At 41.7% G+C, this 25919-nt stretch overlaps 1 protein-coding gene across 3 annotated transcripts in view; it reads right to left on the reverse strand.

The window, feature by feature from the left end:
* The window catches only part of whrna (whirlin a), a 132538-nt gene extending 108059 nt beyond the window's left edge, over positions 1 to 24479 (reverse strand). The window contains exons 1-2 of one of the 3 annotated variants that reach the window (XM_051412021.1): positions 23840 to 24477; positions 22827 to 23715 (exon numbers count right to left, since the gene is read on the reverse strand). In XM_051412021.1, the coding sequence (XP_051267981.1) occupies positions 22827 to 23570 (744 nt within the window). In that variant the 5' untranslated portion in view covers positions 23571 to 23715; positions 23840 to 24477. Of the gene's footprint in view, positions 1 to 22826 lie in introns of all 3 variants that reach the window. The other 2 variants (XM_051412023.1, XM_051412022.1) reach the window with 2 other exon arrangements.
* Between the last annotated feature and the right edge of the window lie 1440 nt (positions 24480 to 25919).

The following is a 25919-nucleotide window of genomic DNA, read 5'->3' on the forward strand; positions in this document are numbered from 1 at the left end:
ATCTCTTCACTTCTGACACTTATCCCTATTGTCTCTGTGGGTCTGTCTCAGAGACAGCTGTCCAGAAGAGCACCAGCTGCATGGTGTGTGCGTTAGGAGACAGACAGAAAGGAAGCCAGAGACAGGGAGGCCTCGATAGCCCCACAGGTCCTTCATACTGCACCACTTTACTTTGAGTGGCTCTTAAACCACCACACACACACACACACACACACACACACACACACACACACACACACACACACACACACACACACACACACACACACACACACACACACACACACACACACACACACACACACACACACACACACACACACACACACACACACACACACACACAGAAATCACACTAGGTTAGCCTTACTCAGCTGGACTGTATATAGAGCCCGTGGGCAACATTGTCGTCATTAAATCATGCATTTCAGTCTACTCGTTCCGGTTTCACAACTTAACTCTTTCATACTGAAAGTCAATGAGACTTATGGGAACTTTTTCTGAATGTTTCCCGCTGCTCCAACAACAACTGCTGAGGCATTAAATGCACCAGTGTGACATGCAGTCTGTCAGTGACTGATGAAAACAACTGTGTAGCCTGTTCTGTCTCTTTCCGTACTGTATGTAGAACATATGGTGGACCATATCATACAGACCTTTTCTTGTAATAGAAGCAAAATCACAGATGTAACTAATAATAAGAATAGTGAGCTAGTTCCAGTGTCCAGATATTGTGCATACTGGCACACTGGCATGGCTTACTGGACACCTAGGTCTTGTCTACATGTATAAGGATATTAACTTAAACACACACAGTAATAGCTACACATAACAGTAGCTATTTATTTATTTATAGTAGTTAAACACCTTTCTGGTACTCAGTCTAGCAGTGCTAACTAAACATAAAAGGTTTTTAAAAGTCTGCACCTTAGACAGTGTTTTAGTGACCTAAAACTCTGTTTGTGTCGACCACCAGGCCATCATTGAGAACATTAGTTTCACCTGTGCTGCACTGTCAAGTAAAAATGTTTGACTTTAAAAAGAGGTCTATAGCTTTAAGCTAACAACTAATGACATCTAACCAGAATCAGCCAGATGTAAAAACAAAGGGATTTATTTATTTATCAACAACAGCAATTACACACAATGTATAACTGAGGTTAGCCTCACAGGAAAGCTTTATATGCTAATGCAATTTAAACACGAGTGCTTTAGGACATAAAGGCTCAAGTACCAAATGAAATGTGTGTGTGTGTGTGTGTGTGTGTGTGTGTGTGTGTGTGTGTGTGTGTGTGTGTGTGTGTGTGTCTGTGTCTGTTGGGGGGGTGTCTAAATAAGGAAACCGTTTTCTGTTGAGGTAAAAAATAATTTATATTCCTCAAAGTCAAGTATCATGTTGGTACCAGCTACTAAAGATTTGAACTGACAACGAGCTCTGAACCATATAATCATCATGGTAAGATCATAAATTAAGTTAAATAAACCAAAACGCTTAATGTCATCCACAAATTACAATGATACTCTGCTCAGTATCACATATTACTACACACGGCAGCAGTACAGTCAGTTACATTCAGTTATTGTGCTCAGGTGACCTCCTCGGGAGCACTCTGTTGCTTTTAACTTGAAATTCCTCACTTTCTTTCATTGCAGAAATACACCCACAACTTCCAGTTCCATGTAACACATGCAAAGCACTCAGTGAAAGCCAAACGCTGATGCTGTACATGATAGCAGGGAAACAGACTGACAACATGAGTCAGTATTGGAGTGGGTGCCAACAAGGAGCTTTTATGATATAATAAACCTGACGACTGCATCACTTTGCATTCATTATATGCGTCAGGTACAAACCAGCTTCTCTGTAGTACCGCAGATCTGTACAGATTTTATGATTTAACAGGAATGTCTGCATTCAAAATGTCATAACATTCATTCTGCAGTAACAGCTTCCATATCATAGGTTGTATCTTTGATTTAAAACGGCCTTGATTTTTTTCCCCCATAAACTTGTGTGAGAGAAAGACGTAGGAGTGACCATCTAATTGGCTCTCAACAGTCTATCTTTACCATTTCCCACTAAGCACTGATTTGGTGACATGCTGGTCAAAACACGTCCAATCTCGGAACTTAAAATAAAGACCATATAATGCTGCTATTATGTACCAAAGTTTTCAACCAAATCTTGCCCAGTTTGAACATAAACATCTAGACATCTTTTCAACTAAAATAACCACCTTGCGGTCGTATGCCTCCGCCAGCGGTTGCAAGATGTGAGTGACAGAAGAGCTCTGCAGATAAAAACATGAGATGTTCTTCCTCTCTTTTCCATAAGGAGTAGCTGTGCTATACAGAGAGCAATGATGCTTCGGACATTTTGTTAAAAGCTGCCTACTGTTTCATTCTGTCCCTCTCACTCTTTCATTCATTTGTCCTCTATTTTCTCTTCTAAGCTCTCCATCCCTCTCCTTTTGAAGCCCTTATCTGTCAAGCAGTTGTTGCCTTGTTGTCAGCCTTATAATGTGATGTGTGTGTGTGTGTGTGTGTGTGTGTAGGTGTGTGTGTGTAGGTGTGTGTGTGTGAGAGAGAGATATAGAGATTGTAATCAGGGTCACACAACAGACATGAGTCAAGGAAAGCCACCCAGAGCTGTCACAGAGAAACTGACTAAATGTTTCCTCATCCATCCCGTCTCTCTCTCTCCCAGAGGTGTCGTTTACAAATGCCTTGCGGCAGGTGTTTCAGGCCTCTTTGTTAGTGCGTGTGTGTGTGTGTGTGTGTGTGTGTGTGTGTGTGTGTGTGTGTGTGTGTGTGTGTGCGTGTGCGTGTGCGTGTGTGTGTTTGCTGTCTGCCTCCAACATCACATGGACACACACAAACAGAGAGGTTCACAGCCGCCTGGTCCTCTTGCCTTCAGTTACCCAGCTGTCTCTGCTCTCTCTTGGGCCCACTGTGACGGAGGCACTGAGCCAAAAAGGAAACAACGCCCAAAAAAAACTAACAAAAGATTAGCATCTCTCCAAGCTACACAACAAGACTCCACAAGATACACAAAAAAACATTCTGCAAAACGAGCTGGGTGCAAATGGGTGCAAAGAAGTAGGGGCTCATAATAGCAAAGTAAATTAAAATTAAGCCAAGTATAGCTGTACACACAAGCTCGCTCCTCTCTCATACACACATAACTGTGACCAAAAGGCTCTTTTTAGGCTTCAGGTTTATTGGTTGGTCTACAGGTTGCTGTACTGCATACTGACTGCTTACACTGCTGGTGTGAAATGCAACATAAACAGGCCGCATCACGTCATTTGACATTCAACATCTGCCGCTCATAGCACACGTCTGACGTGACATATAGACAGAACAATAGTCAAGATACAGTTGCGCCAAACTGGAGAGCATATGAGATAAAACGACTAATGCTTTTCTGGAGAGTTGACACACGTAAACACTGGGCTTACACAGAAAACAATGGACCCGAGTGTTTGAATATGCATCATTCACTGCTTGTGTGCGATGCCCACCAAATTGGACAACGTGTGTCACATTCTGTATGCTGTGCTTTTTAAACAAAGCAGCTTGAGTACATTGGCAAGCAACTCCAATCCCCAAAATGAAGTGACTGTGTCGACCTCAAGTCATTATGGGACAAAACAACTCCGCAGTTATTAACTTTACAAAGCGTCACTGTCAGCCTCAGTTTAAACACGAGTGATTTATGTTCCTAATCCTGGAGATTGGACCAACATGCTTAAGAAAAACTGCTAATAGACGCTGAGGGAAGCTGTTAGGTTGTCCACAATTATTATACAATTTATCAATACTTATATTACTGTTATGATATGTAAATGTAGTGTATTTCCACCAGAGCAGCAACAAAATGAATGGATATTTCTGCCAAAAGTACAAAATATTAGTACTAGTAAATCCGTCTTCTGTTTACAAATTATGGAGAATAATCCGTATCATATCGATTCTGTTATCAATAAAATCCTACTAAAACCAATTCCATGTTTAACTCCCAACTAATCAAGTGGATGGAGCTGGAGAATCAATAGAGCACAACCTGGTTTTTGGCATGAATGTGATTGGACAAGCTTTCTGTCAGTATGCGTGTAAGGTTTCCCACATGCGTGTATGACCACAGCTTGTACAGGGCCGGGGCAGAAAGGGTGTAATGGGCAGCGAATAGTGTAATTGCTCCACTGGGGGAACCAATGATCGGAGGTCCACAGGGCTATTATCAGAGCCTCTGTGAGAGCAATTGCTCCCATGAAACCTCCTCTCCTACTCATACAGAGAACGAGAGCTGACAGAAGGCCCCGGCCTCTCGCAGTGTGATGGGCTCTCCAGACAAGCAGGCGCTAATGGCAGACAGCGGAGGTCAAAGCAGAATATCAAGCGCTGATGTATTAAAACCACAGGCGAAGGAGACATCCAGCTGCTTTTATAATGCTCCGACCAAACCCATGCAACGCAAATGAGAAAATGTCCCACAGAGACACTAGCAGAATGACCAGTTATGGAGATTTCGGGGGCTGTCTGCAGAAATGTTGTGTTTCACAGCACTGTGTATTGCCTATGGTGAGAGTGCATTGTAAGTGCCTTTTCATGTGTGTATATGTGCGTGTCTGGGTATAAGGTGTAATAACTCTGGGGGAGTTGATAACTTTGGGCCCAGAGAGTGAAGGTAATAAACCATAAGAGTACTCACCCGCTTCTGACAGAGGCACCATAGAGACTGTTACATCTCCCCAACTGACCTGTCCTGGACCTGAACTTGACTCCCGTTCAACACACACATACACACACACTTACAGTACAAAATCTGCACAAACAGCTCCAGGGCCGCAGGTACACTCCAGCTTGCTGACTAAGCTTGACAGCAGTCACACACACACACACACACACTCTCTGTTGGGGTTAATGGGGTGATGAGCTGAGGGCGAGGCCCGCATTACAACCCGGGCTCCTCGCCATGTTAGCCTGACACGCACGCACGCACGCACGCACGCACACGCGCACACACACACTCTGTTACTCTGTATGAAAAGACTAAAGGACTAAAAGCAGAGACAAGACAGGGTCTGATTTCTCCAAAATCGCACCAATGCAAACCAAGGATTTTGTAAAAAGGACCTTGTGAGAGGAACAAGCTGTGATATGTTTTCATTTGCTCAATCTGGTCGGAAAAATGAGAACATACCATTTTGTTAAAAGAAAAATTAGAGCTGCACCATGTTTAAGGTTCACTGTTTTTCTTCTTTATTTGTTTTTGCAAAGGAATATACAGGTTTTTAAAGAATTTTGTAACACTGACTTTCACCTGCTTTTAATGTCCCCACCAACCCGAAAGTTCTTGCCTGCTGCTTGCTTAAGTTAGCAGTAAAAGAGGTTCTTCTGTGGTAGTAGAACCTGAAGAGAACATTTGGGATTAAAGGTAAATAAGCATAATCTGCCAAACTGCAGCCAGCTGGCGAACACAGGCAGGTTTAGAAAAATGTTGAATAACGTGCATTTTTCTTATGAATAAGTAAATGAAAATAAAATAACTATGAAAAGTACAGCAACAAATCGTTAAGAGTATTTGCACTGCATATGGTAGTTTTGTATTAGTGATTTTCTTTTTTTAGCTATAATAATCAATTAATAACTCTAAAGACTAAATTCTCAGACTACCATACACACTTATCTTACTAAAGTATTCATTCTGCTTGTTGCCATGTTGCACAGCAGAAATAAGTGCATCAGTTGTGTTTGTTTTTTTATTTGATGAAAAGAGCACTACGGCCGAGTTCTCAGGGAATATGAAAAAGTAAATGACGATTAATGATAATTAGACAGAAGGATACACACTTCAAATAAGCTGTTTCTCTTTTTACAGTTGTCACATTGACAATTTAAAAACAACTGCCTGCTTAGGTAAGGGCAAACACGATGTTCAAAATATTTCAGCAATTTTACATTTGTGCCTCAGTAAAAGGTCAGCTGATCGGCAGGGGCTTGAACCTCTGCTGGAATCACTAGTGGCTCCTAGAAACTTATGTTGTGCATTCTGCTTATGTTTAAACTCCCGTGCTGCATGTGTATTCACTCCACCTCTACCTCTTTTCCATAACTATTTACCATTAAATATTTTGGTGTATGTCAAAGAAAACACTTACGTCTTCTTTGGCTCTGGGAACTTGTGAAGGGAATTTCAAACTACTTTCTAACATTTTATAAACTAAGGGGATTGACAGAATTCCTAAAAGTCATAAACAATTGTTAAGTTGCTAAATTAAAAGGAACACTTTTAATTCACATTTAGGGGGAAAACAAGAATATAACAGTTTAATGAAAGCCTTGAATGGTGTATTAACCCATCAGTGTTGTATGCTCAGTAACACATACTGCTGTCTCCCCCCCTTCCTCTCTTTCACTTAATTCTCTCCTCTTCAGGGATCACATGGATCACATCAGCAGAGGACACACAGAGGACTGAACAGGACACTGGTGATAATTGTGTATTGAATTCTGACAAAACATACCAGCTGTGGACAGATGAAAAGGTCCAGCTCAATCTCCTGTCGTCTCTTTTCTCTCCCCTGTTTCCTCCCTTCCTTCTAATCTCTCTGGTTTCACTTTTCCCCCTATAGTCTGCTCAATCCATTAATACAATTGCACCTCAAGCAGAAACAATCCAAAGACGAAATACTCATCCCCCCTCAACATTGAGTCCATTATCCGTCTGTGGCTGATTTTAAGTCTTTAAACATGCCACCTTGACAGGAACTATAATCTGTGCCCATGACCACAGCAGCTTACTTTGACCCTGGGAATATCAGAAGAGAATTAATGCTTCTCATATTCCTGCCATGCATGAACCAATCAGGATAGAGCTTTGATGTCTGATAAGGACATGTTAGATATATTAGACGGAGCTTCACCCCAGATGGTGTTACAGCATAAGGGCGAATTATGTGACTGTCCTTCAGTCTTCAATCTTCCTAAGACCCTACAGTCATCCTCTTCTCTCAGGGTAATTGCCTCCGTATAGCAGCACAGGCAGAGATTGGCCTCAACTACCATGGTTTAAGAAGAAGAGATGTGGATTTTGGATGAATAGCTACCTGAAATACAAGTTTGGCAATGTTATGTAACCTTTTACTCGTTTTAATTTACACAAAATCCAATTACATAAGGGTGGGTCACAGCAATGTCGGTGCTGTGTCTACACTGCTGGCAATAAACCAAGGAGGAGGTCAGGATGTTTGTTCAGAAATTCTGTTTCCATTGACCTTCGTTTATAATGTCTTTTCCTTATCAATATGCCAAATCTTCCAGCTAAGGCGAGCACGGAAAATGTTCTGCGACATTTAGATGTTTTTTATGAATAACTGGAATTTACATTTTATACACATAAAAACAAGTCAACGGAAAGATACCCGGTCACACAAGGCTTTAACAAAATCTCTCTATGGGCTATTGTACCATGTGTTAGGCTCAGGTTATTCTCTCTCTCTCTCTCTCTCTCTCTCTCTCTCTCTCTCTCTCTCTCTCTCTCTCTCTCTCTCTCTCTCTCTCTCTCTCTCTCTCTCTCTCTCTCTCTCTCTCAAACATTTGGCGCTAATTCAGTCTACATACAACAATGCTGAGGTCTGTATCCTCACTGCCACACCATCCAAAAGCACTTAAATTAGCTTCTGTCGGCAGAACAGATTTTGACTGCATCATGTTGTTTGTCTGTGCTGGATTTATGGCTTTGAGACTAGCTGGAGAGCGATCACATCAGACAAAATGAGTTGCTGAAATTATTATTGGATCTGACAGCTGAAGATTAACAGGAAAGTGGGGGAGCGACAGCGGATGACACGTAGCAAAGGACCACAGGTCAGATTTGAACCCATGACCGCTGCAGCAAGGACTCCGCCTTGGTACATGGCCAGCTCTGCCAGGTGAGCTGTAAGGCGCCCCTGGTGGAGACATTTAAGTTTGTACATGTCACAAACAATCAATCTGATCACAAAGTGTTTGCACATTTATACACAGATTTCATTCAGGCAGCCTCTGCAACACTTAGCCGTAACTCAGTTCCAGCTGTACTGACATCCACAATACATATCATAACAGTAATATAAGCAAAAACATCTCTACCAGCCATCAAACCTCACACTAATGGATCTCCACCAGAGTACATAACAATACATCAGTCCTGAACACATCACAAGACGGCACACTCTGTCTGCAGTGTGTGTTTGCTATGCACACACAGCATGCTTTATGTCTGTGTGAGTGTGTGTTCTTTCTTTGATGTGCATCTGTTTGTATTCTGCAGGTACATGTTCAGGTCTACATGTTTGGATCACCGGCAGTGACTGACAGAGAGAGAAACAGAAAGTGAGCAAGCAGAGCCAGAGAGGGAGAGCAAGAGCAATTTTTTAAAATGGCCACAGAGAATAGGCGTAAATTGTGAAAGAAAGTAGAGTCAGCGGACAAAAGGCTCTGCCTCCTTCCTTTCTTTACTTTTCTTTGATCATTTTCTACAACTTCTGTTAATGGATTTCTGATGCTTCCCAAAAAAAGAAAAAAAGAAAGAAACATTTTAGGATTTTTACTTGATGATTTACTTGTTGATCATTCAATTTAGCAAAACAATTGGGTTAAATTAGATTGATCAATAGGAAATATTTCTATTGCTATGGAAAAGAAGCCAGTCATAAGTCATACCTGTAGCAATGTCAAAACAATTTCAATTCAGAACAAAACACTGCACCATCGTCACGTGTGAGCTGATGTGAACGGATTAAACTGCTGATTATTCTGGCTCAATGTGTGCAGCTCAAACAGCATTTTAAACTCTGCAGTTTTTACTGAAATGCACATTTGGATCATTTCCATCCGCTACCATTATGTGATTATTGGGAGTTGGTTTATCATTGGGTGGCACCAATTCTCCAGTCGGAAAATCCCAAGAAAAATTTGCATAAACATACGCTGATAGAAACATAGTCGACTACAGTCAACTTCTCTCAATCAATTATCATATACACAGGCTCGATGCTGACTGCTGTCAAAGAACCAGATATTGTCACACTGCACTGCTGCTCATTTTTTCGGCATAAATGATTCAGCAGGAGAATTTAATTTCCTTCTCAGCCTTGAAAGTGCTCCAACTGTCACCTTCCAACGTGGAGCAATGACGAGCAGGACCTTTACTTTTGAGGCCATGGATCCCCCCAAATAAATCCTTCAACTTTGCAACTCTATTAGATTCCTGCAGGTCAAAGCTTATGTTTTTGTGTGAGGTCCTTTGTATGACTGCTGCACAACAATTGGATTTCACCAGAGTGAAAACAGCACCAATAAAACAGACGTCCATCCACTGTAGTCGCAAACAAGGTGATAGCGCTCTCTCTTCTTAAATTATTCAAACTCAGGAACCCTCGTCAGGCTCGGCTGCCGATCACGTACCTCCAGCAGATAAGAGCACATGTTGAATATCCATTATGTGCGTCATTTGTGCTTAGAAGCAACACCTTATCAAATAATTACATGCATCACTTAAAATGTGCAACCCACTGCAATAGAGCTCGAGCTGACTCTTCACACCTCCTCCTACATTCTCAACTCCGCTTTTTCCATTATTCCTCGGGTTTGTGCATCTCTTTCAAGGTGTTGAAAGAGTGGTCCGACAGCAGATGGTATGGAGGAAGGAGATGTCTGTGTGTGTATGTGTGTGTGTGTGTGTGTGTGTGTGTGTGTGTGTGTGTGTGTGTGTGTGTGTGTCGGCATGACATAGGTAAGGCAGCTCTACAGTATCAGATGACCGGCAAGGCTCCTCTCCGGTTGTCCTAAACATAAAAGAGACATCTGTGCTGGCTAACGGATCGCTGTCGGCCCTCGCTGTATGTGTTGTGAAGGACATAATGTAATCTGACAGACACACAAAAGAGGATTTAGTTTCTCCTCTTTGGTGGTCACTATGACCATACGTTAGTTATTAAAACTAGGCAATTATAAAGATCTTTACTACACAAGCCCATCGCTCTCCTCTGAGGACTCCCAGTGTTTTTACTCTCCCCCTGCTCTGATCACTCACACATCAGAGGACTTCGCAACCTCCTAGGAAGTCCTTTAACGCGAGGAGATTATTTAAATCGTCCCCTCTTGTGCTTACGTAACTCTATTAAATCCCTCTTCTTCCTCCTCCTCCAGTAGAGCAATCATTGAATGGCAGCTTGCATCAGGCAGTGAAGAAGAATTTGACTGAATTTGTGTAATTCTGACTGTGTATGTCTCTACTAGTGCAGCAGAACTTATAAACCACAGAGCTACAATCACAGGGAAGCAAAACTTTACATTAACCAAGCCTGCTGAGATAAGTAACCACTGCCACATTTTTAAGAAATGAAATTGCATTTTGTTAACATAATCAAATCTCCGTAGCTCACCGTAGCTACAATTATGAGAAATATATTATTCATAGTCTACAGTACAGTCCAGCACACCTGTTGAATAGATGACAAAGACGATGAAGAAGTAGAACGAGAAGAACAAGAAGAAGAACTGAAAGCATCGGAGCAGCAAACAGAAAAAGACACTAATCTGTGTTGCTTCTCTGCTTCTCTGTTTCTATTAGTTAGTTTTGTAGTAAGGACATTTTAGAAACAAGACTCTGTTTGAAAAAGGTGTATAGCCTGTAATGCTGTTCTCCTGTGTCGCTCTGTCTATAAATATACAGCAAAAAAACCAAAAAACTGCAGGACAAGTGCAATTTGAGTGACAAAATGAGGGCTGACTGGAGGGCTTCTTGATGATCGCTGATAGACGTTAAGATGTTAACACCCTGAAGTGTGAAAAACTCAACTGCACTGAGACCAAGAACACCAAATATAGCCAAACTGCCTGAGTACCAATGTAAATAGAAAGTTTCCTTAAGGCAGAAATGCCACTCAGACACTTCTCCTATAGCCGCTGTGATAGAACTTCACTGAGATATGAGGTCATGGGGACTCATCACACCATCCATCCACTGCAATGTAGGAATGCACTACAAGAAGGGAGGTAGGTTTTTCTTTCTTCTTTCATTTTCACATCCCACGAGGCGGTCTTGATTTTCGATTCTGATTTTAAATGTCTCATCACAAAAATAAAAAATTAAGCGGAAGCTTTCTTTAACAGGTTTCTGTAACTCCAGTAGGGTCTCCATTTCCCTCAAACAGCTCTTTTCTCACACACACACACACACACACACACACACACACACACACACACACACACACACACACACACACACACACACACACACACACACACACACACACACACACACACACACACACACACACACACACACACACACACACACACACACACACACACACACACACACACACACACACACACACACACCTCACAGGGCCCAGGTCATAATTATACCTGTCAAGAAGCAACGGACAAAACCAAAGTAACAATGAACCTTCCAAATCCTCATTGATATTCAAAGCAGACCTCCTGTAGTCTAATGACTCCTACGGTGGTTGAGACAGAGCCTCAGAGAAACATATCCAACAAGCTCATATATATATATATATGTGCGTTAAGCCTGAACAACAAATCTTTTCTATTTTCTCCCAGACTTCAGTTGCCAACTTTAATCAAGACCTTAATATGACAGTAAACTAATAACAGTACTACAAACTTCAGCCTCCAAAATAACCATAAAGTCTAATAAACTCCTCTCGACAACAAAAGCTGAACATTATAACTTTCACGAAGTTAGGTTTCACTACAGGGTTGTTGTATTTAAACTGCATTAGTTTTCGCTAGGAGTACTAATAAACTGAAAACTGAGTGTATATCCATAGGCTTTTCAGTTTGCCTAACAACTTTATTTTCACATTAGGTGTGAAAATGGTGACTCACCACAGGCCTTAAATAATAAAATCTGATGTCTGTAAAACACAGAGCAACCCAGGGACTAATAGAATAAGTCATTTCCTGCCTGTAGACTGAAGTGACCAGAAATGGAGGGATTCAGCTCATTGACCGGATATTAATGGCTGCTTCCGGTGATTTAGCGCTGTGGAGACCAGGTGATGTATTGAGGACACCTTCACTGTGAACTGAAGCATTTGGCGGCTCCATTGTAAAGCAATTAGACCGTTACAATAGAGTCACTTTGGCTGCGAATCTGTGTGAGGGACCCCGGGTGGGCCAACCAGAGGAGAATAAAAACACAGCCTTAAGATGGACATCATGATGAGATATTTGACACCAAAGGAGGGAAAAAAGGAGAGATAATCCTGATTTACTGCCATGAACAGCTCACAGAGCTAGAACAGCATGTGTGTTTGTATGTGCACACGTGTGAGCTTGCACTAATGTAAGGGGCATTTATTTGGATGAGGGGATGGCCTATCAAAAAGTGAGTGAAAGTATAAGCTATCATCTTCTGTCTGGACAACTGAAGGTGAGAGGGCGGGTCTACATCAAAAAACAAAAAGGTATTTCAGAGGGATAAAGGAGGCAGATACAGAACAGCTGGATAAAACATCAAGTGTGAAAGATTACAGCTTACAAATGCTGCAAATGACCTCATCTGCTGCCCAGACAGAGACTACATATAAGTTACAACAAGAACTCCTCTCAGCATGTTTCCATCATCTCCCATCAAACCTCCAACGCAAGTAAACATTTCAATATTCATCGGTAGAGCATGCCACAACACAAAGCCAGTCAGAATTGGCCCCAGCCCACTTAATTAAAGTGATTTATAAATATTTCACATGATAATTACAGGGGAGAGACAGAACTAAGGAGCTACAATAATCTCTGAGGTATTGCATTTGCTGGAAGGAACAATATGGTTATATATTTTCAATTTTCAATATTGATATTTATCACAACATGGCAAGTGCAAGCACATGTACATCACATAAGATATATTGTGTCCAACAGGAAATATTGAGGTATGAACAAACAGCAGACTATTTGTATAAATGTCTTAATACATGTGTGGATGGCATCTTAAACATTGTTCTACTGTTATGCAGTATACACAAAATGTTATTATTCATTGTTCCATCCATCTTCATTCTGCTTCCTTTGCCTCTGCCAACTCCTTATTACTGCATCCAATGCATCAGTCCAGCACTCAATCTCCTCCACCCTCCCTCCTGATTAAAAGCTTTGTAGACTTTTTTTCCTCCACTTTAAGTAGCTGCTCACTACCAACTAAACAAAACACTTCACTTTTATTTTTTTCTGTGTGAAAACATTGTGGTCTCAAATGTAGATGAGGGCAAAGGAAGTACAGAAGAACTTTATAACTTTACTTTCTGTGCAGACTGTGCAGACTCTAATTTAAAAAGTGAACATTTGTGGGTCAGGGAGAATTAAACACGGTGCAGTGTGCAAACAGTTATTCACTGTGGGTTGGATAATTTAGGAGAACCTCCAACTGACCTGTTTGTATATGGTAGTTCTGAGATGGTTCAACATGTTTTGGACTACAGGAAACACAACACAGAAAAGTAGGCATTGTTAAGGGTGAAGTCAAATTCAAAGTTTTCTTCTTCTTTTTAAACTTTTGGCCGACATGAGAACCGTAGGAAAAGGCAGATGTTCTGCACTGGATCGGTTGTGTACGGTTGATGGAAATTTTCTTCTGTCCTTGAGGCAGAGAATTCAAGCTGCCAAAAATTTAAGGAGGAAGAAGCGTTGACCTTCCAAACTTCAGCCATGACTTGTTTCATACTCAAACAGCCACACACAGTCTCAACTGGAAGCTGGCCAGTGCAAGCCAGTGGCCAAATATGTGCTGGCCGGTGGAGTAGAAAGGTGCTAAGTGTCTTGCTCAAAGGCACCACAAGGGTACTTTTTGAAGTAGCACCCGTTCATTTCGTTTAATCAGAATTTCCCAGCTGGTCCAACAATTCCATCTGCTCCCCTCCATTATAGCTGCTGTTGCCCAAATAGAATAATCAGCATTTGAACAGTCCCATTTTCCAGTTCACTATATCATATTAAAAGTACAGTGCTTGATTTTGTTATAGCGCCACTAAATCAACACTGTTCAACACTGTGAAGTGAGATCCAAAACAACGGTTAACTGAGAGTAAATCTGGGGATTTGGGGAATGAGCAGGTTTTTTAATCATCTAAATAAACAACAAATGCTTCACGTTACAAGTAAAATGTTATGTAAAAATCTGAATAAAGCAGTCACTGGCTTCAGCCACATAAAGAACACAGGGGCTGTGTACTGGAGAGCTGCAAACACTGACTGAAGGGCATAAAATGTTATATATCAGCATTTGTCTGTGGGAATTTGTTGACTGTCATTCAAAACAAACAGGAAGGAATTTGCAGTGACAACCATACGTTCATAGTGTCACTGGAAAAACTGTAGTAACTGTAAAGTCAGCTTTTATGCCAGTTTAGATTGTGGTCCAGTTCTATGAACATTTAGATTCTGAGAAATAACGCATAAAGAAAACTGGAAAAGCAATTCATGAAAATTAAATATGGGAACACATTACCAGATGAAACAAATGAAAATTGCTGTCTTGAGATACATATAAACTGTGATTATGTACCGAACTGAAACTGAATGAACTGCTATTGAATTAGTGATGAAAAAAAAAAACCCTTAAATAATATTGCCAAATTCCCATGACTAGTTCTAAAACTGAGTATACTGCATCATCAGCTTTTTGTTGTTAGTTTTTTAAATTACACTTTCAGGAAAAAATAACTAAGCCATGATTAACTTCCTGTTGCACTTTTAGAATCTGCAGCACTGAAAATCAATTCTTATTAATACTGCCAGTGTTAAAACAAATGCAATAAATAAACCCTGTGTGGCTGAAGGAAGTACTAAGATAAAAAAAAAAGGTTACTTACATAACCCCACAAATCTTTTCAACAAGAAACACTTGAAAGCCAGCCAAAGGTGCCTTCATTTCATCATGAACACAGACTGTTCCTGCAGCTTATACTGTGTACCTCAGTGAAATGTATTCTCCACAAGACAGAGGTGACGTTTTCTAATAGCGACCGCATTCTCTTAGCCATTTACGGTTGAAGGAGCACCGTTCATACAAATCAGAGCGCAGCGAGCGCACCATGATTTGTGTACACATACATTATTTGTACGAGTGCACACATTCGCCAACAAATGAGCCTCTTGTGATATGAAAAAATGGAACCATGGCAGAAAGAGGTCAAAAAACAAGTCATCGACTTGTTTGGTGTTTCGTAAGCATTTTGTTTATCCAGGAGGGTTTGTTGAGAAAGCATGTTTTTTTTTTAACAATGGCCTCTTTAATATTCAGACACACATAACAGCAGAAAAAACTTGCCAGAAGACTGAAAATCCTCCAATGTTTGTCCCTTGTTAAGAGTTAAGTGTTTTGCTGAAGGGCATGTTAGCAGTAGTTGCTGAGAGTTGGGAATATGGAGAGAAGACAACTAATTAACCTTTGCTGTGATTTCACCAGCATGACATTTTTGCTGTTTGCTGTGAAGTTGTCTAACCTTCGGGGCACCTTTACGCAAGAATCAGCCCCATGTTTACAGAAAGATGCACCGTGAGCTTCTTTGGTGACTTGGTAGACAAATGTGCTGCTCAGTGTATTTAGATACATACCAACACAGGTGTGCAAACACAAGCCCAGAGGCCAGGCCTGAAGGCACTGTGCCGCATTCATGCCAGGCTGCTCGCCACACTGCTTATTAGGGTTGGAGGATTGGACACACATATTGGCTATCAGTGATTGGTTGCGTTTTTGGGTGGCTTTTGTCATTTTGTTTAGCTAATTTAAGGTCTGCCTCCACAGAATAAGTGAGAGCTGCTGCTCAGCTACAGGGTCTTGTTCAGTGGCACAGTACACCCCCACTGAGCCGAGGAATGTGTAAGAGGGAAGAACAGTGCATAGAGCCAGAATATTTTAACATCTAACTTCTTGAATTAAGTGTTTATTTTGACCAAACCAGAGTTAGCGATTGTTGGAACAGTGGAAAGACTAACCAAGATGCTCTTTTGTTTCTGTGAAGTTTGAATGTAGTGTTTTACAATGAGTTAACATGGCAATTAAAAGGACCAGTGTGTAGGATTTAGTGGCATCTAGTGATAAAGCTGCAGATCGGCAGCAGTGGGATGACAGTGGCCGGTTGGAAACTTAACATATTGCCCAACCCTAGAAGCTTATAGCAGTCTAAATTCAGTTTGTGTTCGCACTGCCAAGGCACTCAGATGCTGGCGCTGAGGCTACCACACAATGCTAACTGTCTGAGCTGTAACCACTGCTGGGTTTGCTGCAGAATCAGAGCCACTTCAAATTCATGCAAAAAAAAAAAAAGAAGCTGATATGCACATTTAATATTTCTTATTAACTATAAAAAAAAATGGCCCAAATATAAGACGACTCTAATTATAAGACGACCGCCCCCCTTTTCCAACAACTGCTCTTGCAAAAAGACTTTCTTAAGATATGAAACACTTTCAAAACTAATCCTATTGGGAAAGTTTCCCCAAGATATTAAAGAGTCCTCAAGCCCTTTCTCTTGTAAAAATTATACATGAAATACTTCTATTAAGGCAGAATGTAAAACCCACATTTATTATGTAGCGGGTTGGTCAGTCACATACAGTATTCACACTTTCTCCTGTCAGGCTCTGGAATGATTTTCTCTGACTGTTTGCATTTTTCAGTATTTTTCCTCATCATGACATTCTGTGAGAGCAGTAATTCTTGGCAGCTTGACAGACGATTCTGTCCCCAGTCCGTCTCTGCAGTAAAGACGTTGGGAGACGCTTTTGACTCATTTTCACCCATCTGGAATTTATTTCCTCCGTCGAGCCACGTTACACAAATCGTGAGAAGCTCCCACAGGTTAAACTGGGCTAACTTCAGGCTAAAATGGTAATACATCTTGTTTTGTAACATGAAAATGTTGGCGTCACACAGGGTTAAAAGACACATAATGTAACTTCTTGGAACTGTGAACAGAGAATCTTAAGTGGTGTCCTCATCCTGGAGCTTGTCCTCACCAGAAAAACAACCCATTTTCCTTACAGGCAACCTCAGGCAACCTCTGATTCTGTGAATAATAACTCTCTGAAGCGAGAGAGGAGTTTGGAGTGTTAGGCGTACTGACTTTGACACTGAAGACAGCAGTTGCCAAAAGTAACTCCTCCTTTGTGGCTCTCCGATCAAAATTAAACAAACTCCTTTACTGATATTCAATTGGTTGGCGGTTGAGAACGATCAGACTGTGTGTTTTCACGCTCCAACATCCTGTTTCAAAAGGAAGCACATCACGTTAAGGAAGCCAAGAATAGCATAGTGTCCTTAAAGTTCACATAATGCAACGTGGTGAGGTGTAAATTGTAACCATTATAATAACATGCAAAGTGATTCTGCTGTTGTTCATGAACAGCCAACCTAAGACAGAAATATTGGGGAATTTCCTCTCAGGATTTGGGCTAAGTAACTGCAAACCCTCAACAGCAAGGAGGTCTGAATGTTGACAACATCGAGCAAGACGAACTTCTGTCACGACCGCAGAATCAGCTTCGAGCTATGAAACAATTAATACGATCCTCAAGTTTAACAAGATTTCTATCTGCCTCCCACCATCTAATCAACACACCAACCATTAGCAGTCTGCAGTGCTGCTCCAGGCCACTCAGCTCCCATTCCTCTAACTTGTGGCCAAGTCTTTGCATGTCAATGTGCCTGGCAGTGGCCCAGGTGTCGACCCGACATTTAGACCAGCCAAGTCTTCATCTTTTTTCTTTTTTTTTTTTTTTTTTTTAAATCCCCTCTTCCCCTGTCCCTCTGGTCCCCTTGCAGGACAGTCATAGCATCAACTACACCAAACACACCAAACTACTTCTTGGAATTAGTGTAGACAGGGTTCCAAGATTAGTTAAGACAAACGGAATACAGGATAACATGTCAACCAGCAAGGTCATTCCCAGATATCTTGTGTTGTGTCTTCCTCTGTTTCTCTCTAGGTGTCTGCCTCTGTGCTTCTACAACATCATCCTGCCTTTGTTTCTCCCTCTCACACCCTCCTCAAGCTTGAGACCAATCAGAATAAAGACTGTTTATCTCTGTGTTGTTGTGGCTCTGGCTCCAAAACAACACAATTTATGTCCCTAATCCTGTCCCGTCACATGTCCCGACTGTCCAGCACACCACAGAGAAAATGATAAAGAAAAGTCTAAATGCTGACTGGGTAGCTAACCTTGGCAGTGACTCTAGGGACCGGGGCCAAAGCAGGCTCTTAGGGAGAGGAGAGAGTCAGAGACAGAGAGAAATACAGCTGTAAGCCCTTGACGAGTCCCCTGGGCCAAACAACAATCTACTGCTTTCAGAGGCCATCCCTGAACTCATCAGGCAACACAGGTTTGCTAAAGTGGAGCGGATTAAGCCTAAGTAACAGTACACAGCGTGGAGAAAACAGCGTGAATGAGTAATGTGCTGGAAACAAAATACATTGCAAAGACTTATTTAAAGCCAACCTTGTTGTTTGTGTGGAATTAGTCATTTGTTATTTGTATGCGTAACATTCTGGCTGAGCAAATGAGCAATACAGGCAGAATCTACACTAATTCAAAAAAATGATCAGATTGGGTTGTCTTGTTTTTTGGCTAATAAAATAGGTGAAAGCTCAGCAGCTCTGACCAATTATCACGGAATGAAGATTTTATAGCTGTCTTGTTACCTGCCTACACATCCAGCAGTGATTCATCAAGATTATTAGGTGCTGTCCACCTGATGAAGGGAAGTTCACTCCTCTCCTTTATTCTGGTTGGTCTCCACCAACTCCCAAGAAACATATCTGGTTCTTTAGGTGCTAGATGGTCCATTTTCTTCCAAATCCAGCTTTGTCGGTCTGCCACTTGGTGCTGGGCAGGTACAGTAGAGTGGGTTTCTCAGAGCTTGTTTACTAAATACAGCTGTGTGCTGCTGCTGGAAACAGGGCTGATGAGAGCAGTGAGACTGAACCAATGAAAAGCTTTGTGGAGCAGCAGAGTCAGGTGATAACTCTCTTTGGGTTCTTCACTATGACCACTTTCACATTACTCACATTCATTTGACTGGATGTTAATATAAAAATACTGATTAGTAGAGCTTTGAATTTAGATACTCACTCTGTGAGAGCAGAGTTCAGTTTGAGGTGAGGAGACTGGATCAGATGTGATTGCTGTCACAACGGGATTCATCAAGAGTGTCCAGACAGCAGCTTATTCAGAGGTGACATTTCATCTGTCAGATGTGCCAAAAGCTAAAATTCACTGAGCTCTCTTCAGTCTTGGCTGGTAACTCATAATATGGTTGTAGACTTTAAGAATATAGAATGTTTAAATGCATTAAGATTACTTTAAACGGGGTTCTGCTCGACTAAACCCTCAACCAGGTGTACACTGGGCGCATGCTTAACCAGGTGAGTGTGCGCCCCATGTACTAAGGCTGAGTCCTTACCGCAGCAAACAAGGTTAAACTCCAACCTGCAGCCCCTTGCTGCATGTCATTCCCTCTCTCCCCACTTTCACGTCACTCTTAAGCTGCTCTGTCTAAATAAAGGCAATAAAATGCCCAAAAAGCGAGGGTTTTATTAATAAAATTCTCTTTTTAGACAAACTATAATGAATAAAATTACTGAAGAACTTAAATGTATTCAAAATCTAGAATTTAACTGTTAAAAATGTTTGTTCAGTGTGTTGTGGTTTGTTGTCTAAGGACAGGGTAATACTGATTCAATGATTGATTAAATTCAGTATTTCGGCTGTTCAAACAAGGAGTAAGTGCTTTTAAAATCAATCAACAGCTCAATAGTCCCTTAAGTGAAAAATGGTTGTATAACATAGTGGAAATTGAATATCTGTAAACCTCTTACTTAAAACTTTTCACATTATGGACAGCATCACAAACAAATCCAACAAGTCACTAAAAGGTAAACGATGCTCAGACTGAGTTAGGTGCAAACCTAAGATGCTATGGCATCAGGAAGAAATATTATAAATGTCATCCGGTATCATCACCAGCATTTAAATGTTGCATGGCATGAGTCTGTAATGATGAACTCACTAGTAGGTCTAGCAGAGTTTAAAAGGTTAAAATGATTACAGTTCTAAAAGCTTGTAATAACATTTAGACTAAACTGAGAAGGCATAAAAATAACCGAACTCAAGCATTAATGACCTCCGAGGGGATTTGATCTGAGACATGGCTTCTCTCACGTTGGCTGGGTGCCTGCCCTGTCAGCCTAATAACAGCCAAGCAGCAGTGGTAGCAGTATTATTACTAGTATACTAGTAGTAGTAGCTTAGTGGTAGGATTGTGAAATAAGGATTTGCTGACTAGGACACAAGTGTAAATAAAGAAAACAGAAGACCCCCCCCCCCCACACACACACACACACACACACACACACACATACACACTCTAACTGTTCATTTACAGTAACAGCAATCAATAGCCTCCACTCCACAGACGTGTGACTTCTTTAAAACATGGAGAAAATTGATTAGAAAAACACAGAGTTAATGTTGTCATTAGTATTCTATCCGATGCAGTTTCAGATCACGTTCGATATGAGATGCAGAGACGTTCTGCTGCAGTCTTGTGAAAGAATTTAGTCTGAAGAGCAGATTTAGAGAAACCAGTGACCAGATTACTCTAACATGCATCATTACTGGTCACATCAACAGAAAACCATATATTATATATAAGGGAGTTATGCATTACTTTTGCATTACAGATAAATCACTGAACAAAATCAGTGTTAGTGTTTTAAAATATAACAGAATATAATGAGAAAATAACAATGAAACTATGAAAACACATTCTTTGTCCTCTCCTATCACAGGCCTTGTATCATAACCTAAGAAATTCTAACTAGAACTGTATCATATGGTTTGAAAAGTCTTTGGTGTTCATGTTGTTCCCCATATTCATTGTCATTCTGATACAGACCTAACAACAGTAGCACTGCCATGTTTAGCAGACAGGGTCTATGCCTCCTAAGTTAGTAATTTCTTTAGATAGGACAGTTGTTCAGAATAGGATTTTTTTCATGTTTGTGTATTACCAAAAAACCTAAATGTCATCATAAACTGAGATAAGACTGGATTTCATACTTAGGAAGTTTCTGTAATGAGGCCAGATGACCATAAAGGTCAACCAGAGGATCTGTGCCACAGGATAGGAGGTGAATATATCTATATTTATCTATAAATCTATCCAGGACCATCACCCTGTAAAGCCTTAAATGTATTCCAAAACATACAGGCGGCCAGTGAATAAAGGCTAGATCAGGGGTAACATGTTCTCATCTCTTGGCATTAGTTAAAAGCCTGCAGGTGCAGTATTTTGGATTTACTGAAGGTAGGGGCTTGCCTTACGGCTGAGCCCTGCATAAAGTGAATTACAAAAGTCCACATGAGGAGATAAAAGCGTGGACGACTTTTTTTTTAGATCAGTGAAGGTTAGAAAGGACTTAATTTGAGCTATAATCCATGGCTGTCGGAGGGAACAAACCGGTGACCTTTCAAACCACAGACATACAATCACTATTCTAAAAAAAGCAGCTTATAGATATCTGCTACTTTTTGTGGCTTCCTCTTTGTCTTAGCAGTATTTTTGCCCTTTTAAACTTATAGTTCTTCTATCAATGTAAGTGCAAGCCACGTGTGCCTGAATAGATGGCAATCAAAGTGGTGAAATCATCTCTTTTAACTTTATTTGCCTAAATACAAGTGTCACTGAGATTAAAAGAATAAACACAATACAGACCTAAAACGGTTATAGGTCATATGCTATGAAAGAGTAACAGTTAATATGATTTAATGGATATGAGTTTCAAATACATCTCAAATAAAGTCAAATATATAATATAAAATATAAATAAGGAGAAGCACTGAGCATGAGTGTAATTTTTTCAGATGCTTTAAACCTGACTTCAGCCTTGTTAAAAGGACTATGAATCCCTGTGTTATGAGTATACAGCATGGGCAAATAGGTGTGAATGAGTGCAATCAGAAAATCGATCAGAAAAGCGTAGCGTGAAGGAGAGAAAAAAAAAGGAGGCAAAAGCAGTTAGGAGAAAGAGAAGAAAACACTAAGATGAATTTTCAGCACCAGAGACAGCTCATAGGACTCATAAAATCAAGGACCTCACAAGGTTTCCTCTTCAATCAATCTTCACTGTGCACAAATCAGACATGCTCTTTTATCACCTCATTTGCTAATAGGCTTCTTCTTTTTTTTTTACACTCGGGGGCATTAACAATAGGGCACAGGGCTAAAGTAGGCCCAGTCTTTACTCTCAGTTTTTAGCTTCAGGGCACTGGGGCCAACCTCCAGCTCCTTCCACACAAGCACACACTCCCTCTGTGGTTACCAGCTGCTTTGAAGGTGTCTCGTTACACGCAATGTTTCCTAGAAGAAGTAGTGGAGAGTGTTCAGTTTACACCACACTGCTGCTGCAACACGTTGTTTGCTGATACAACAAATGGCCAAGGCTGCTTCCAGTCCGCTAAATTAATTCCCCTCAACAAATCAGGGCTTGTTAGCTTCAAGAGGTCACTTTTAGACACTGATGCCAGACACATCATTCATATGAGGCAGGAGCTTATTATACACAGGGGATGTAGGTATAGATGACAAGGCCAGCGCAAGTAGTTCCCATGAATCTGCCAGCTCAGTGAATTGCAGAGGGCTGCCAATTTACACCCTGTAGCCCACTGAAAGGACAAGTGTACATTCTGTAAAAGCTGTGCGTGTGCAGGTTTGGCGGAGTGAAAAAAAAAGAAGATAATTAACTCACCTTTACCGCTTCAGCATGAGTGACTTTTTCGAAGACTTTGTCGTTGACTTTCATGATCTGGTCACCGATTCGGAGACCCTCTTTCTCCGCCAAGCTGCCGGGCTCCACCAGGGACACGTAGATGCCGACCCCGTGCTCCGAGCCTCCGCGGATACTGAAGCCCAGGCCCTCGTTGCTCTTGTGCCGCTTCATGGTGACCTGCCGCAGCTCGCCCGGCGGCTCGTGGACGAAGTTCCTCCCGAGCAGCGGCACCAGGGGAGCTGTCCCGTCGCTGCTGGTGCTGAAGCTGTCCGGTGAGCCCCGCAACGCCACCTGAAACTCGGGCGGGTTGCTGGGCGAGAAATGCCCCGTGGGGGTCGGGCTGGCGCTGGGGAAGTCGCCCGGCGGGGGTTCGGCGTTGCCGTTGCTCGCAACTAAATCCGATTTTAAGTAGAGGCCCTCCGAGGTGTACTGCTCAAAGAGAAGCTGGTCGGAGCGGGGGATGACCAGCCGCAGCATGGGCAGAAGTTGCCGCTTGCTGGGCGCGTTGAGGATGACGTTGAGGGTCTGCACCAGGTCGTACACGTTGCGCTTGGAGTGGTAGACATTGAGGCAGTGGATGAACTGCTCCCTCTCGAAGTCGTTGAGCAAGAGGTTGAGCGCGTTGTGCAGCTTCCTCACGTTGGCCGACAGCGTCCGCGCGCTGGAAGCCACCGAGTTGGCCGAGGAGCTGAGCGACATGCGCTCCAGGTCGGTGCTGCTCATCCTGGCGGTGTGACCGGGACGCGGCGCCACACTGGTGCGGGGTTAGAGAGCAGGCATGGCGGGCTGGTGGCACGGGATTAGACCGGCGCTTGGCATCACGACCACTGGAGGACGTGCACTCGGGTTATATCCATGCTGTCTGACTCTGACAAATGGTGCACTTATTACTCACAATGTGCTGGATAGAGCGGGGAAAGGGGGCAACTTCAACAGGCAATTAAGCCCCACTAATTCAATTTCACAGTTTACACAAATTAATTAGCACTTACCATAATTTAAATATCGATAAATGGATTCTGTAAACTTCACGTGCGAAACGGTGAGTCAAGACTGGACGTGCAACAGCCTCGCGCCAGAGAGCTTAGTAATGAGGCACGTAAGGATCTGAGCCTGCGTGTCATTAGCTGCGGTCTTATTTTCCAGGAGGTCAGGTGGCTGCCGAGCCTCCGCTTCTCTGGTGTCCTCCTCCCCGCCAACAGCTCCACAGAGGCGGAATAACACACCAGAACTTAGACCGACTTGTACTTGGTCCACTGTTGCGCACGCAGCTCAGAAAAAAAAGGCTATTTTCTCAACGGAGAAAAAGAAAATAAAAAAGTTATTTTGTGTTCCCGCTCGGCGGTGAGTTCACGCTGTCCTGCTCCGGTCTCGGTTTTAGTTCCGAACGACGTCAAGTTCACAAAAAATCTCTCTCCAACAGTGTTACACGGACCGAGCGACGTGTACTCCAACCGGTCTGTTGCTCTTGTTTTTCTCCTCCGTCCGGTTGCTGTGTTGAGGTGACCCGCTGCTGCCCAGACGTTACTACAGCGTCAGAGTGGAGAGTGGCGTCTCTCTCCACTCTGACCGTCCTCTGTCAGGAAATGACGCAGCCTCCTGCAGCCAATAACCAGCAACACGCGCTCGTTTCCCCACGCTCATAGCACTTCCGCAGCCAGTAAGTTAGTAAACAGGAGTTCAGTTAGACGCTGCAGGGTTATATTGTGTCTGTGTAGCTTGTGAATTTGTATTCTGTTCTTATGGGTTTTAAATATGTACAGTACGTTGTATTAAAGCAAAAGCTGATCATTTAGCTACCCGCTCGTCCTTCTACAAACTATGAAGAACCCTGGACTTAAAGTTTATCTTTAATGGTTTCCCACTCCTGTTACTCAGTGTAAACACATTTTACTTTACAGAGCGTATCTCTTTAAGATGAGTCCAAAGTGGCTGCTAGAGTGCACACTGTGGGGAAAAAATGAACATTCACACAGTCAATTTTTCATAGTCCTATGTCTAATTCTCACACTAATTAATACCCACCCTGTATATATGCATTACACTAATGCACTCCCGTTTCCTGTACGGTTTTGGATCTTTCTATCCTCATCCTTATCTTTATTTATTTATATTTTAGAAGTACTTTTTTTCTCTCTTTTATATTTTATGCACAAATACACCAAGACAAATTGTGTAAAAACCTACTTGGCAATAAACCTTATTCTGATTCTGATTCATTTTCAAAAACCTCTTTGAAACTAAGATGTTGGAAAATAACAATTATTTAATTGAATATCAAAAACACATAATTTAAGTGGAAGACATGCAGAAGGATTTCAACTCAGACATCATCTAAACAACCACCAACACTGCTACAATAGTGGGTCTTGGTATTTGGCAAGCACCACACCTACTACTGTAAAAGAGAAAACTTGTGTCTCAACAGGTGGCTAAATATCCCTGCGGGGGTATTGACTGTTGACTGGTTCTGCTTTTAAAATTTGTTGTACCCAAAAAGTGAACATATGCTCACATCACAACCAACAATGCATAAAAAAAACAAATAATTCTCTTTAGAACATTTTCTAAAGCTTATCTCTTTGTTTTGAATGGAAAGGCTGTTACATAAAAATAACCCCTTTCAATCAGATATAATTACTTTATACTTTGATCAGAGAGTATTGGTTAGTAGTAGCACCACTGACTGCTATGTTACTGTATATTACATAATAATGGTGATAGAGCACGTTCTCCAGTCTTCCTTAAACACAACAACATTTAATATTATTTAACAATCATCTCATGGTAACAGTTAATCTCACCAAGAAGAAGAACTCTTTATTTTATTGTTTACATTAATCACAAAGAAAATGAGCCTCAAATGTCATATAGTTTCAGCTTTTTTTTAATGTTCTGCATCTCAACTTGTAGCATTAAGTTTCAATGTACTGAGAAAAGGGTGATGACAGTGAATACAGGACTGTGGTGGGCAACTTTGTTACTTGGACTGAACTGAATCATCTGCAGCTCAATGTGACAAAGACTACGTAGCTCATAGTGGATCTGAGGGGGGCAAAAACACCCGTGACC

This window comes from Dicentrarchus labrax, unplaced genomic scaffold (assembly GCF_905237075.1).
Source record: "Dicentrarchus labrax unplaced genomic scaffold, dlabrax2021, whole genome shotgun sequence".
Classification (NCBI taxonomy): Eukaryota; Metazoa; Chordata; class Actinopteri; family Moronidae; genus Dicentrarchus; species Dicentrarchus labrax.